This window comes from Mirounga angustirostris, unplaced genomic scaffold, assembly GCF_029215605.1.
Source record: "Mirounga angustirostris isolate CCGP_5_RB_7025 unplaced genomic scaffold, mMirAng1.0.hap1 SCAF_9, whole genome shotgun sequence".
NCBI lineage: Eukaryota > Metazoa > Chordata > Mammalia > Carnivora > Phocidae > Mirounga > Mirounga angustirostris.
In genome coordinates this window covers 34,017,464-34,033,729 of record NW_026991717.1, presented here as the reverse complement: position 1 = coordinate 34,033,729, position 16,266 = coordinate 34,017,464, and the positions used below count along the sequence as shown (strand labels likewise).

The following is a 16,266-nucleotide window of genomic DNA, read 5'->3' as shown; positions in this document are numbered from 1 at the left end:
TGATCACCGTGTGGGCTTGGGGACCCCTAGGTCTGACAGGTTCTACCCTGTAGACCAGGGGTTCTCAACACAAGGTCCTCAGAACAATACCATCAATGTAACCAGAAAACTTCCCAGACGGGAAGTAAATTCTCGAGTCCCCATCCTACAACTACTGAATCAGAAACTTTGGGAGCAGGGCCCAGGAATCTGTTTCAGTAGCTGCCCTCCTGACATTTGTCTGGTCATTTGACTCTGTTTCAGGTCTGAGAACCACTGATCTAGACCAGCGCTTCTCAACCAATGTGATTTTGCTTCCCTCCTCTCCCTAGCCCTGGAAACAACTGACCATGTCTGGAGACATTTTTAACTGTCACAACTAGGGAAGGAGGGGAGTGCTACTGTCTGATCCAGTGGGTAGATGCGAGAAATGCTGCTGAACATCTCACCCTGTGCAGGACAGCCCCTACAACAAAGAATTATCCAACCCAAAGCATTCGTAATGTTGAGGTAAGGAACCTGGTTCTGGACCACCAGAGCAGAGGTGAGGATCCAGGACTCCCTTGCCCAAAGGGAGCAAAAGCTAAATCTAGTGCTCTGTTTGGCCTTATTCTCCTGCTCAGGAAGGACTCAGCCATATCACGATTATTCCATGTTATCAGCCACAAGCAATATCCAAATAAGAGTAGGCATCTTTCCTACCTTCAACTTGGGTAATATGAAAAAAGAGCAATTTGCTGGATGAACCAGAACCAAAATTTATTAACTATGCTTCATAAATGTTGGCTGAACTGAACTGACTAGAAACAGCGGAGTTAATGGAAGTTTAGATACACAGTTCGACAGAGAGGGAAAACACTGCAGAACTGGATTCCCAACAATCACCCTCCAGAGAGACTGGAGGAAAAGTTGCTTGGTTGCTTTTAGGAACCTTACAAAAAGCTATCTTTCCCACCTTATTATCAGTTTAATATCTGGTATGTCCTGTGTCCCACCTTATCTTAAATTTACTGCTGGTGAACCAAACAGACCTGGGCTCCTGGGAGCTCTGATGCAATCTGGGCAATGTCATGAAAAGCTTCCTTATCGCTGAAGAAGCGCTCAGCTGCGGCTCCCTTCCCCATGAAGTGAACGAAAGCTTCTTCCAGATCATTCCTTGAATGCAGAATGGTGTGATCTTTCCCATTCCCAGGACTCCGGCCAAGTGTCTGCAAGAGCTTCACCCCCGAGAGCACTACATCCACACAGGCATTGACTCTGGAAGGAAGGAGCAAAGAGATAGTGTGAAAGAAAAAGCAGAAGCACCAGGGCAGCTACTTTGCATTAACAACAGAGAAATGTTTCCAGGAACTGTATCCAAACAGAAAAACCGAGGAAGCGGATCTGAAATCTGAACTGGGAAATAAATAGCATATAGCGGAAGGAAGATTCCTTTATCTGGACGTACGTCTTAGGATCAGAACATAGGGTTCTTTCCAACAGGATGGCAAACTTTTTTTTTTTCTTAAAGACTTTATTTATTTGTGAGAAAGCGAGATAAAAAGAGAGACAGAGAGAGACATGCTGAGCAAGGAGCCCGATATGGGACTTGATCCCAGGACTGTGGGATCATGACCTGAGCTGAAGGCAGACACTTAACCGACTGAGCCGCCAGGCATCCCCAGCATGGCAAGCTTTTACGCTAGCTAGAAAGAGAAAACAGGTGCTCAGCATTTCAGAACAAAGCTATCATGATAACACAAATACAGCATTTCTGAGAAAATGTTGGCAAAGCCACACTGTATGGATTCCTCCTGGCTTTGTGACTTGGGCAAGTCACTTTAATTTCCGGGTCTCAATTTCCTCATTTATAAAAGGGTGTAATATGGGTGTTTGACTCATAGAGCTGTTTTGAAGATTAAATTAATATATGCTTAAGAATACTGCTTGGTGCAAAGTAAGCAAAATATAAGTTTTGGTCAAAAGCCAAATATCAGATACCTTCCCTCCAAAGACACATTAGGATGGTGGTAAGATACACTAAATACCTAATGTCTAAATACTCCTGGCTGAAACTCTTCAAGAGTTAAGTGGTGCCTTAAAGACTGAGGACCATCTGCAGTCTGGTAACAATTCATCACTTGGCAGGTGTTCACTGGACCAATCCATGAGACCTTTTTAAAGGGTTTGTAAGAAGCCAATGCTGCACCACCTGGTTGGCTCTACAGAACCAAATTATAAAGCACTGTGGTTGTCTGGCACCACCTCTCTATGGTGTGCACAGAAAAGTTCTGGTTTATATTTTTAATGTTATTTTGCTAAAAGCCATCCCTTAAAAGAGAAGGGTCAAATAATCTGGGTACCTAGAGGTAGACTTCCTGCCCACCACCCCACAGTCACCTTTATTCCTGCCTCTGCCTACTGGGGATGTCATTCTTGCCAATGGGGCTAGATGACCACACAGGCAGCTCAAAGCCTCTGAGAAGGTCAAGGCTCCACAGCAGGCCAATAAACAGCTCCTGGTGATAAGGATGGCTAGGCTTCCAGCATAATTCTGAGCAGATTTGAAAGCAGAAAGTATACTCATCAATAAAGAAGGCCCAAAGGATTGGCTTTCTAGTGTAGAATACAGCTACAATGTTTCCCTTCTAGTCTCTTAAAAAAAAAACAAACTCTTGATCTGGAAATTAACACATGAATTCATTAATGGTGGTAAATTCTAAAAGGAATGAAATTGGGCAAGGGAGAGGAATTTTATTTTTCACTAGATGGATTTCTGATCTTTATATGCATGTATTACTTTTTTTTTAAAAGATTTTATTTATTTGACAGAGAGACACAGCGAGAGAGGGAACACAAGCAGAGGGAGTGGGAGAGGGAGAAGCAGGCTTCCCGCTGAGCAGGGAGCCCGATGCGGGGCTCGATCCCAGGACCCTGGGATCATGACCTGAGCTGAAGGCAGATGCTTAACGACTGAGCCACCCAGGCGCCCCACGCATGTATTACTTTTATAATTAAAAAACAATATAATTTTTAACAGGTTCGTATGGAGGCTAGACATCATTGACATCACTCAAGCAAGGTTTACAAGGGCAAGGAAGAGACACATCTCTCCTAGTGACACAAATTGACTGTACCCACATCATAAGAATTCTTTAATTTTTCCCCTATGGATCCCATGCTTTTGAAAAAGATTTTTCCCACCAAACAGGATTTAAATATTCAAATGTTCTTACTGTTTTAAAACAAAGATACACACATACTCTAAAGGCATAATCTAAGAGTTACTATGCTTTTCTGTGCATAAAACACATTGACATTCATGTGGCAGGTGCTTAATGATGTTTAAAGTACATTCCTTTCACAGCCCTACTGATCATAAACCAAGCATACCTTTTAAACTGGTGTTTAAATTCCACCTCATACAAGGTGTTCCTTAGTTCTTTATTTCTACTGGATTAGATGTCTAAAGGGTAGACTCTTAATAGGAATACTCTCCCTGGCTCTCAGATTCAAGTAGGTTCCCGAGTTTCAGACAGTGCAAGTTTGGATAGTGAGAGACACTATTTCCACCCAACAGCCCTATCTAGAAAATGTTTCCCAATGGATCTGGGTTCTGAGTCTGGAGAGCAAAAGTTCAGACACTGAGGGATGCCCACATGTGAAAACAGTAGCTTGCACAAACACATCGTCTTCATCTCCAGTAATACACTAAGATCTTGAACAGGGTCTGGTTCTTTAAAGATGAGAATGGAGGAAGTTTGCAAAAGTTACAAAACAAAACAAAACCCAAAAACCTCCTATAACCAAAAGGAACAACGTTCAACATATTTTGCAACACAAGACAAAACCCAACAGAACTAATTTTGAGTTAAAAATATGTACCTACCATAGGAATATTTTCCACCAGCCCACTTCATCATGTCATGAATACCAAGGGAAAAAAATCTTACAAAGGAAAAAATTTTATTCAGTAGCTTTTAATAATAAAAAGATCACTAAACATCTACTTGCCAGATACCCAACTAAGTACCTCTCCATGTGCTTTCTAGTTATACTTTAACCAGAGCAAGAATCTTCCTCTGCTCTTACCTCAATTCAATAGCATCCAGGAATGTAAACAAGCACATTACCTATGGTGCTTTATTCTCAGGAATTAAAGGGAGGGAGGCAGGGAGCAAAAGAACCAGAAGACAAAATTATGCTCGTTTGACGTTAGGCAGAATTTCACAGTTGAGTAAGAAATGTCTAACAGAGGGGCGCCTGGGTGGCTCAGTTGTTAAGCATCTGCCTTTGGCTCAGGTCATGATCCTGGGGTCCTGTGCTCAGCAGGAAGCCTGCTTCTCCCTCTTCCACTCCCCCTGCTTGTGTTCCCTCTCTCACTGTCTCTCTCTCTCTCAAATAAATAAAATCTTAAAAAAAAAAAAGAAATGTATAAAAGATCATAATGTGAGTTTGGAGAAAACGAAGACACAGGTGAAATAACTGGAAAATAAAGCAATGCTGAATGTCCAAACAACAGGAAGGGCTAGAAGGGTAGGGGAGCCTGGGCTTCCAGGCCTACTGCCAAGGCTCTTGAGGGGTGGGGGAAGGGGCACAGTTCCCCTTCTAGACTGCAAGTTCTTTAAAAGCAAGGATGGTGGTTCTCATCACCTCCCTTCTGCTTCATTATCTGTAAAATGTTTCCTTAGCTTCTTCCTAGCTTTTTAACACTATACCTGAGATACTGCAATAGGTAATCATAATCACCATAAGATGCAGAACTGCAGAGAAGAGAAATCCAAAGGGGTGGGGGCAGTGGTCCCTGGGCTGAACTCGGGATGGCGCTCTGGACAGAGAAAGAAACCTGGTATTAAGAAGCACTGAATATAAGGCAGGCATTTGCAGACAGGCCACACCAATTTGCAAAACGCGATAAGATAGGGAAGTAGTCACACTACTTTCAGCTGAGAAAAGTTGAAGCTGGGGGTTGACTACCATTCCACAACTGGAAAAGCCTAAATTCAAACCCAGATTTCTGATACTAAAGCTCTCACAGGGAGCATGCACAAGCAAAGATGCGAATGAAGGGATTAACTTTTTTTCTGGGTACAATAAGAATGTTGATCTAGTTAGAATGGAGAGTTAAACAGAGGAGTAGAGTAAGGTAGGTTTCAAAGGTCAGGGTGAAGCCATGTATTGGGGAATGAACACTAGGTTATCATTCACCCAATGAGTCTTTGGCACCAGAATCCGATTCTGAAGCAGGGGAGGTGGCAACATCTTAGAAAGATACGGTAGTGGGCTCCTATCCTTTATTTCTCTGGGTCCTTTCCACCAGCCCCTTACATGCTGGTGCCTCCCAGAACCCCACCCTTGCCATTTACCTTCTTTTCTTGTTCTCCTCTGGTGTGATCCCATACACTCTCTGACCTCAACCTAACTATTGGCATCTTCAAAGCCTGTAAGCCTGCTCCTCAATATGCTCCTAAACTTCAGCCTGTCAGCTGATAGCTCAGCTTCTGCTACTAACAACCTTAAGTAGGTAGATACAAATATTGTCATCAAGTTTTTACAGAAGCTTGTAAGTATTGATTGGCCCAAGATTACACAACTGTCAAGTACCAGAGGCACAAGGTAAGCCCGTTTCTGTCTCTGTGTTCATGCCACATTGTTGCTGTAAGGGAGATTAAGAAAAACGAACAAGATTGTGTTGGAAGATAGCAGGTTAGATTTCAAAGGAGGGGCAGCATACCTGCTTGTGGGATTTCAAATGAAGCTGGTATGCTGTCATGCCAGCTGGAACACTAATAATGAATATATGTTTTCAACAAATGAGGCCGGGACCTTGCTTTACCCATTTCTGCAACCTCAGAACCTAGCACAGACCTGACACATACCCTGTAGTTGCTGATATCTGCTGAACCTGCATAAAGCCAGGGAGGACACTTAAACTGATAGGGAGGGGTGCCTGGGTGGCTCAGTCCGTTAAGCATCTGACTCTTGATTTCAGCTCAGGTCATGATCTCAGGGTCACGAGACCGAGCCCCACGTTGGGCTCTGCACTCAGCGTGGACTCTGCTTGAGATTCTCTCTCTGCCTCCCCCCGACACTCGCGCCTGTGCACTTTCTCTCAAAATAAATAAAATCTTAAAAAAAAAAAAAAAGAACCGAAACTGATAAGGAAGTGGCTGAAAGGGCCTGAACTTGAAAAAAGAGGTAAAAGGAGATATATTTCAAGAAACGATATGCTGATTAAAAAAAAAAAGTACTATGAGGTGCCTGGCCGGCTCAGCACATGAAGCATTCGACTCTTGACCTCAGGGTCAAATTTGAGGCCCACATTGGATGTAGAGATTACTTAAAATAAATATTAAAAAAAAATACTAACATTTGCCTGCTCTTTACAGAAGACGCCATGCAAGATTACACAATTATTTCGTTTAATCTTCAGGATAACTTTGCTCTACCTTACCCTTGCCCCAGTACTCACAAACACTAGCAGAGTACTTCGTAGAAGGTCTGCTTTTGTATCGTGCTTCTGAGCTGATGGCAAGATATTTAAGTTGAACTGAGACAGGATTTAAAGTTAGTGTGAAGGGAACAATGAGGAATACAAAGAAAGGAGGCACTGTGAGTTGGGAGAACTGTAAATATGCAATGTCACTGAAGTCAGGGGAAGAAAAGAGTTTCAAGAAGGGCAAGTTTAGCTGGTGGAAGAACTGCAGGGAGTTGACAACGAAGACTAAAAAAAGACAGCTGAATTGGAAAATCAACAAGTCACCAGTGAGCTTCGAGAGTAGTTTCAGTAGAGTGGTGGTCTCCCAGACTATGGTATTAAGAAAGGGGAAACGGGGCGCCTGGGTGGCTCAGTTGGTTAAGCGACTGCCTTCGGCTCAGGTCATGATCCTGGAGTCCCGGGATCGAGTCCCGCATCGGGCTCCCTGCTTAGCGGGGAGTCTGCTTCTCCCTCTGACCTTCCTCCCTCTCATGCTCTCTCTCATTCTCTCTGTCTCAAATAAATAAATAAAATCTTAAAAAAAAAAAAAAGAAAAAGGGGAAACAAGAAAGAGAAAGTCGGTAGCTAAAGCACTGAGGTCACTCCTCAGTGACCACGCCACTCACTCAAGAAGTTCAGAGGAAGGCGAACGCCGTCAAATTGGTTGCCGCAAAAACGCAGTCGCCAAAAGAACTGAAACAGGAATGAAGGAGACTGTACATGAGGGTGTTAGGCTGCGCGGGATTTGCAAGAGGCTATTAGGCTGGTCCTACGGAAATGAGAGAAGGGCGCAGGGACCAGGCAAGAGGAAAAAGCAGTATGCTGAGTCCTTACAGCAGTGACGAACAGGGCTGGTCCCAGACATCCGACGCTTCTCGCCAAGGAGGCAGCGTGGACACCAGCGCCTAGGAGCCTCCCGGGGGACGTCTGGGAACCCGTTTCCGCGCGGTTCTACCTCCTAGCTCCCCAGCAGCCGGAACTCCGCCAAGGCGGCGCTCGGAGGCCCGGAGCACCCGCACCTCCTGGAGAGACCCAGAGACGCAGGGCCCGCAGGCACTCACCCCACGGCCACGCGGCGCCAACGCCGGGCCGGCAGTACGATGAGCGCGTCCCAGGCGGCCGCCAAGCGGCCCTCAGGGGAGCCGGGTCCCGGGGGCGCGGGCGCCAGCTGTAGCGAGCTCCACAGCGAGCGCAGCGCCAAGCTGGGCAGCTGCGGCTCCAGCAGGAGGACACAGCCCACCGCCAGCGCCAGGAAGCCGGCGTACGCAGAGCCGCGCCACAGCGCCATGGGGACAGTGGCGCCGCGGCCGCAGCCTGCTCCTTTCCCAGCCCGCGCCTCTTCCGTCTCGGCGTGCGCCAACGTCGACACGCGTCACGTCACGCCCGCGCGCCACGGCCCCCGAGGGGCGGGCTGGGGGCGGGGCTCTGCGCCGCTCCCCTGGTGCCAGTGGCGGAGCTGGGGGGGCGCGGTTGCACGGCCCTGGAGGAGGTGGGGCAAAGGCCAGAACGCGAAGCCGGGCCGGGGCGCCTTGCCGGGACTCCAGACGGACCCCGCCAGAAGTGCGAGGCTACGTTTGTTTAACCCGTACGACGGAACGGACGGATTATGAAGAAGCAGGCCAGGCTCACGCTAATCTTTGAGCCGTCAATGTCCGCATTTGGGCAGCGCCTGCAGTTGCTCGGAGGGGCACCAGGCACGCTCCCCCTCTTTTAATTCGTCCCTCCGCGAGTGTGTCCGTCCTCCACCGCTGGCTTAAGTCTTCCTCTCTCACCCCGGGGGAATTAGCTCAGACGGCAGCCGCGCCGCAGCGAGCCCCCTGGGGCACGCGAGGCGGGGGGATTCCGCTTCCTTAGAGGGTAGCCGAGGCCTTCGGCCGCTCGAGGCCTACGCCAAGACGGGAGACCCCGCAGTGATCCCTCTCGCGGGACGACCAGAATCAGGCCTTAAAGTAACCCTCTTGGGGGCGCTGTTCCCTTTAACAATATCAGAAAAACGCACAAATGAACACAGGCTTGTGTTACGGAGTTTGTGGACTTGGGTTAAGAAACACTGGTTTCTCCTCTTTTCCGTTGGTGATAGGGCTTCAGCCCAGGCAGGCTCCGTCTTCCTCGTTGTGACCCTTCTGTGTATGAGCGTACGTTAAGAGCAGTGGAGCTAGGCTTGTTACCAGCTCCTCAGCAGCCACCGTGTACCGCCTATTATTCCTTGGCCTATTCCTTTTTTTTTTTTTTCCTTCTAGTTCTGCTGGCTCCTGACCTTGGCTTTGTGTCCGATTTTCCACTGCGCCTGACCTTTGGACTTGGCAATGAAACTTTATTTCCCTAGCTTTGATCTTGGGCAATAGGGTTCATCCCCCTCCCCAGCCCCACATCACACACTTCCCCATCCTGGCCATCTACCTTCCCCTAGGTCACCTCACCCAGTTTACCTGATTATAGCCGCCTTTTCAAAGGAGATGTTGACACAGGAAGAGATTTGGGCTGCCACGTAAAAGACAGAAGCCAAGGAGCCAATGAGATTTGTGTGGAACCATCAAAGTGTCTTCTCTAGAGTTGCCTTTCCCTTCTCTCTCCTCAGGTAGGCGTGTCGAATCAGTTCCTAGAGAAACTGCTCTCTCTCATGGCCCCCAGTGGGCAGATTTCCCTACCATCCCAGAGAGACTCAACCAGCGCCTAACTCAAAAGCAGGGTATCCACTGATGCCAAAGAACACTTCTCAATTAATTGTGCCTTGGATAAACCTCATTGGCTACAACACTGCCACCGCACAAAGCTTAGAGAATATTTCTCTCTATCGAGAATTTGGACCAAGAGTCAGGAGTCTGTTGCTAGTTTTTGTTTTTTGTTTTTTTCCTGGACCCACAGGATCACATAGGCTTGAAGGTCAGATAGAGTTAGTTAAATATATTTCCAAGGTGAAGTTTTGGAGGAGCTCAGGAAGCTGAACTATGGGAGGTCTATGGAGCAGACAGGCCTAGAGAAACGGGAATGCTCCACACCAGAGCGATGTGGAGAGAAAGCTACCTGGGGCCTTCCCTTCTGGCTCCCGAGATAGCTGCTGAACTGCCAGAACACTTTCTTTGAACCTAATTCTTCTGCTGCTTTCTAGGCTTGCCAGAACAACCCCCCCCCCCCCCCGCCGGCCACCACTCCCTCAGTTTTATTAAGATATAATTGACATATCAATTGACACATCAGTTATAACACTATAAGTTTAAGGTGTCCAACATAATGATTTGATACATGTATATGTTGCACAATGATTACCACAGTAAGTTTAGTTAACATCACTACCTCACAGTGACAAAATTTTTTCTTGTGATAAGAATATTTAAAATCCACTCTCTTTGCAACTTTAAAATATATGATACTAGAACTTTTGATTTAGCCACGGAGACAAAACAGCAGCCACTGGAACAAAGTGGAAGTTTATTTCTCATGTGAAAGTCCGAATGGGGTGCTGATACTGCAGCAGCGAGCATGGCCCCATCTGCTCATTATCAAGGTTGCTCCGGGGCGCTTGCTGGTTGGTGGCTCAGTGTAGCTTTGTATTGTGGGTGGTGGCAGGGCTGGACAAAGGGCCCAGAGTCTGGACCTCAGTTCCTCCTGAGAATAGCAGGAGCTGTAGGAAGAATATCAGCTACACTTGCGGGTCGTGGCAGAATCTGATGTGACTTCTGGTCACATACACAATCCCAGGGGTCTTAATTCCTTCTCACTCCTCATCAGGGGCTCAGGGGCAAGCAGTCAGCTCTTTGGGTACTGCAGCCCCTCTTGAAATACTTCCTTAATGAAAAATAGTCATTTCAGATTCTGATCATTATCTTTTTAGATCTGGAATGCATTGCAAGCTTACTGTTTTTCTAGAAGTCAGATTTCTGGGGGCAATTATACAAAAGAGCCCGGAGTGGGCAGCCGTGGCTCCATTCCCTAGGCTGAACAAAGAGAAAAGATCTGGGCAGGCCTCAAGACACCCCTTCCCCCACCCAAATTGCTTCCAGACATGGCCTTTGCTGTTGGTTCTCTCTCCTAGGACCTTGAAATGAGAGAAAAAAGCAATTTGGTTCCAGAAAATTCAGAGACAAATGGAGGCTCCAGTTGTCCTACCCAAGACCCTGGCCTGGAAGGCCAGGATGCAGATCCCATATTTATATAAGGAATTAGCAGAATCCTGTCAGTTCCCAAATTAGCCTGAGGCTTTGGCTTTGACATAAACATAAGTCAACAGCACTCCTGTGATCTGAAGGGTTTTAAGGAGCAAGTTTGTTCCCACATTGGAACAGAAACTAAAATGGTACCAAATAGTCCTTATGTAAGCCGGGCTAACCCACTTTTCCACAGTTCCAGGCCTCTGGGGTTTCATCCAAGCTGCTCTCCGAAGTCCACACTGTGTCAAGGGCTTTGCTGATGCCAGGGACACAGCCAACCAAGGCCACACCCAAAGGCCGGAGTCAGGGCACAGCTTTGAAGGTTATAGAAAACTAAGGAGGGGTGCCTGGGTGGCTCAATCGGTTAAGCCTCCAACCGTGCAACTCTTGGTTTCTGCTCAGGTCATGATCTCAGGATCCTGGGATTGAAACCCCCCCCCCCCCACCAGAAGGAATAAAGGATTCCAGCATCTGAACAGAGAAAGTTTTATGTCTACAGCCACAGCCCTGGGCAATCAGACACCCTCCTCCCTCACCTGCCATCAGGAGGGCACTAGAAGATCTAGGAGGATTGCTGAACACAGATTGGGGCAGAGAACTTCTTAGTTTGTGAGGATGTAACAGTGTGGTGGCTGTGGATTTCCACTTTGGGGTTAACTGCTTTGGACTAGGAGGAAGTGCTGAGTGTGGGAAAGTGGGAGGGGCAGAACTGTCTGGGGCTTCTTATGTGGCAGGGGCCTATGAGCTTCATAGGGCAAATGAGTAGGGGGCAGGGTGAAGCATAGCCCTGTCCCACAGTGCTTTCTTGGATGTCCCACATTCCTGGGACAAAGCTCTCACACTGGCCGCTGTAGGCCTTTCACACTCAGGGGCCTCTGGGTTGGTACTCCTCTGCAGGCTGTGTAAGCCAGCTCTATTGTAGGTCCTGCAGCATGTTACAGCCATCCGATTTGGGTTCTGTCATAGTTACAGTGTACTTTTGGAAGGCAATGGAAAGTTTGCCTTCTAACTGTATTTCCTTCTTGAGTCAAGAACCCTAACAATTCTAGAACCACTTAGCCCCAGAGTTGTTTTCCAAAAACAAATGAAAAAATAAAAGGAAGCAATAAACGTTCAACTGGTATGGCATGGCTGGGCTGCTCTAGAGTGGCGAGGGGCCCAGGCTTGTTCCATCTTTTGCTCTGCCATCCGTAGGGTGACAGCATAGAGGAGAGGGCATGCCATTATAAAATCGGGGTTCTGGAAGAAAGGAGAGTGGGCGAACAGTCGTTGCAAGGCAATCAACACCTTCTACTCCAACGGAAAGAATGTGGGCTTTGATGCCTGGTTTTAAATCTCCACTTCTGCCACCCAGCATCTGTGTATCTCAGGCAAGTCATTTAACCTTTCTGTCCCTCAGTTTCCTTACCTGCAAAATAATTCCTACTGTACCAAAGGGTTGTGAGAAGTAGACATATCTTAAAAGAGCCTAGCACAGTGTCTACACCATGTTGATACATGACAAAAACACTCCCTGCCATGGCCACAGTTGGTTCCTAGGAACTCTCTTTAATTTTCTTCTCAGCCCTGTTGGTCTGGCATTTTCTCACCATAAAGAGGACAGGCATCTTTACATAGATCACTGTGCAGTTGACCTTTTCTATTTTCGGCTGTTTTCTATATAATATTCCACTGAATAAAAATACTAGAATTTATTTGCTCAGTGTATAGTAAGTAGAACGTTTGGAATTTTCCCAGGTTTTTACTATTATGTATACTATTGCTCATTACTATGCTGATGCATATGCATATAAGTTTCTTCAGGGTGTAAACCAAGAGTGAAATTCCTGGGTCATATGAAACACCTGTCCTCAACTTTAGTAGATAATGTCAGACATCCTTCCAGAGCGGTATGCCAGCTCACGCATATGAGAATTCCTGTTGCTCCACGTACAAACCAAAAGATTCTTAAAGCTTTGCCATTCTGGGGGCACCTGGGTGGCTCAGTCAGTTAAGCATCTGACTCTTGATTTTGACTCAGGTCATGATCTCAGGGTTGTGGAGCCTGCTTAAGATTCTCTCTCTCCCTCTGCCTCGCCCCCCCCTTAAAAAAAAACTTTGCCATTCTGTAGGATGTGTAGTGGTGTCTTATTACGGTCATGACAAAGTTTTTGTTAGTTGCAAATACCTTCTACCCCCTGTCACTTGTCTTTTTATTCTCCTTATAATATCTTTAGTGAATAAAGTTCGTAATTTTATTTTTTAAAAAGATTTTATTTATTTATTTGACAGAGAGCAAGCATGAGCAGGGGGAGGGGCAGAGGGAGAAGCAGACTCCCCAATGAGCAGGGAGCCCGATGTGGGGCTCAATCCCAGGACCCTGGGATCATGACCTGAGCTGAAGGCAGACGCTTAACTGACTGAGTGACCCAGGTGCCTCTAAAGTTCATAATTTTAATGCTATTAATAGTTTGTTCCTTTTTCTTGCTGCCTTTTCCTTTATCATCAGTACTTTTTGTTACTTGTTTTTTTATTTTTTGTTATTTATTTATTTATTTGACAGAGATTGAGAGCACAAGTAGGCAGAGCAGCAGGCAGAGGGAGAAGCAGGCTTCCCGCTGAGTAGGGAGCCTGATGTGGGCCTCGATCCCAGGACCCTGGGATCATGACCTGAGCCTAAGGCAGATGCTTAACTGACTGAGCCACCCAGGCGCCCTTGTTACTTATTTTTTAAAAAAACTCTTTTCCTACCCAGGGTCATAAAGATATTCTCCTATATTCCCTTCTCAGAGCTGTGTGATTTTGCATTTCATGGTTAGGGGTTTAATCCACCTTGGAACTGATTTTTGTGTATTATGGGAGAGGTACCCAATTGACCCAGTGTATTTTACTGGCTATATCTCAATGACCTGCATTCCCACCTCTGTCCTATATCTAGTGTTCATATATGTGTGGATATGTTTCTGGGCCTTTATTCTGTTTCATTGGTCTATGTATCCTCATACCAGTACCTCACTATCTTGATATCTGATAATGTAGGTTCTTACACGCTATTTTTCAAGAGCATCTTGGCTATCCTTGACCCTTTTTCACTCCCATATACATTTTCAAATTGACATATCAAAAACAAACAAACAAACCAGTTAGGATTTTGATCAGTTTCAGTTTGGGAAGGATTGCCATCTTTACAATTGTGAGTTGTCCAATCTAAGACTATGGTAGATCTCTTCATTTATTTAGATCTACCTAAATGTCTCGCAGTAACATACTCAGCTTCAGTGTAGAGGCTTTGCATATCTTTAGCATTGTTTATTTTTAGGCATATAATGTTTCTTAATCCCATTATAGAGGTAAAATTGACATATAGTAACTGCACAATATTTAGAGTGTATGATTTGATAAGTTTACCATATGTATGCATCTTGAAACCATCACTACAATCAAGATAATAAACATACCCATCACTCCCAAAAGACTCCTCATGTCTCTTTGTAATCCTTCCTTCCCGAACATCCCCCCCCTCCCTACCCTATACCCAGGCAATCAGTAATTGGCTCTCTGTCACTATAGATCAGTTTACACTTCCCAGAATTTTATATAAATGAAATCATACAGTATGTCCTTTTTTGGATCTGGTTTCTTTCACTCAGCATAGCTGTTTTTTTTTTTTTAAAGATTTTATTTATTTATTTGAGAGAGAGAGAATGAGAGAGAGCGAGTACATGAGAGGGGGGAGGGTCAGAGGGAGAAGCAGACTCCCTGCCGAGCAGGGAGCCCGATGCGGGACTCGATCCCGGGACTCCAGGATCATGACCTGAGCCGAAGGCAGTCGCTTAACCAACTGAGCCACCCAGGCGCCCAGCATAGCTGTTTTGATATTCACTTAGGCTGTAGTGTGTATCAATAGTTGCTTTAAAAATTTTTTATTTTGAAATAGTTATATATTCACAGGAAGTTGCAAAAATAGTGCAGAGTTTCCCTGTACCCTTTACCCAGCTTCTTCCCCATGATCTTTGCATGCCTGGCTGCTTTCCATCACTAATGTCTCAGTCTGCTCAGAGAGAGCTTCCCTGACCAAACAATATAATCTCATCAGCCTGTGGGTCTCTACCCCCTCTCCCTCAGTTATTTTCTGTCTAGAACTTATCAACAGTGGGTGTTTCTCATTTGTTTATTAGTTTATTTGTTTATTGTGATCTCATCCTATTAGAATATGAATTCAGTGAAAACAGAGAACTTGTCTGTCCTCGTCAGTGACTAGAATGTGCCCGGCATCAGTAAATAACTATTGAATAATAAAATAATACATCTTCCAGCAAGTGCATAATATGGTTATTGTTCTATTTTACAGATGAGAAACTGGGTTGGGAAAGATAAAGTGACTTGCCCCAAACCACAGAGTTTGTGGTAGTCGTGGAGGGGATATTGGGCACTGAGATTTGAATCTCTGATTTATGAACACACTGAACTCTTTTAAAAAAATTCTGAGATAGGAAGCAGGGCAGAATGAAGCTGGTTGCATCTATGTCTTTCGGTGGCAGTAGCCCTTCTTTATACCATAGACTCAGACCATAGTGCCCAGGCCAGGAACAGCTAACATCCCAAGTGGTCAGCCCTTGGGGTCACTGGCCTCAGCAGCAGTGGCAGGGCCTGCAAGCCCCACTGTGGACTCCCCTACCTCCCAGAAAGAGCAGGCAGTTAATTTTCCCCATCCCCATTCATGCTTATGGGTTGTTGTTGTTGTTGTTGTTTTTTAATGAATTAATCTGACATTTATTTCCAAATCTTTTTTTAAAGAGGCATTACAGTTCAATACCATTTATTGCGAACAGATTTCTTTAAACAAATCAGTCCTGATGTTGAAATTATAATGTATTTTTTTTTTTTTAGTTTTTGGCACTATTTACTGTTTAGAACAATAAAGAGCAACTTTTTGAATAAAAAGTGGATAGTACTTCATTGGAAAAATATAACAAGAAATAGATTTTACTCTTATACTCCAAATCTCCATATTTGTAGTTAAGGTTATATTAAAAAGTTAACTTCCAAAAAGATAACAAGCTTACAAAATCATGATGAAAGTTAACTGGATTTTCCTGAGAAATAAAATTAAAACCAGACAGCACTGCTTACTTTTCAGCAGATTCTGCTTTGCCAAGTTTTGAAAGGAAAAAGCCTAACATAGTTTTCAGTGTTGTCTCCTTGCCTGGGAGAATCTGGAGGACTTGCTGCTTTCTGACAGCCTACTTTATCATCACTGCTCCCAGTCACAACTGAATCTATCAACATGATGGCTTCACAGGCTCGCCATGAACAGCCCAGAGCTCAAACCCCGATTGGAGTAGATAAATCCCCTGCCTCTTTGACGGAGCTGTGGATTTCAGACGCTGCTCTATGTGCTCCAGTCAATATGCATGAAGCTAGTACAAGAAAGGAACCACATCACTTACGCCTGAGAACTTCCTGGAACAAAAATCTGGCACATCAGTCAGTTACTTTATCCATTACAATTTGAATGAGTACCCAGTAGCAATTTTTCTTCCAGAACTTCTGATCTGTGGCCAAATGTATGATCCATCAGTTGGGTCATATTGCAAACTGTGTTATAATCAACACTTTGGAAAATGTACATCACTGTCATAGTCTTCAGAAGCAGCTCTTGGTGACCATGATTCCTGTGGGGTCAGGGAAAAGAAATGTCCC

General features: G+C 45.4%; 1 protein-coding gene across 3 annotated transcripts in view; it reads right to left on the bottom strand.

Moving 5' to 3' along the window:
* ADPGK (ADP dependent glucokinase) overlaps positions 1-7,797 on the bottom strand; it is a 32,557-nt gene extending 24,760 nt beyond the window's left edge. For 2 of the 3 annotated variants that reach the window (XM_045899739.3, XM_045899740.3), the window contains exons 1-2: positions 7,498-7,797; positions 1,011-1,236 (exon numbers count right to left, since the gene is read on the bottom strand). In XM_045899739.3, coding sequence (XP_045755695.1) covers positions 1,011-1,236; positions 7,498-7,724 — 453 coding nt within the window. In that variant the 5' untranslated portion in view covers positions 7,725-7,797. Of the gene's footprint in view, positions 1-1,010; positions 1,237-7,270; positions 7,457-7,497 lie in introns of those variants that run through there. The other variant, XM_045899741.3, reaches the window with a different exon arrangement.
* Positions 7,798-16,266: the final 8,469 nt, after the last annotated feature.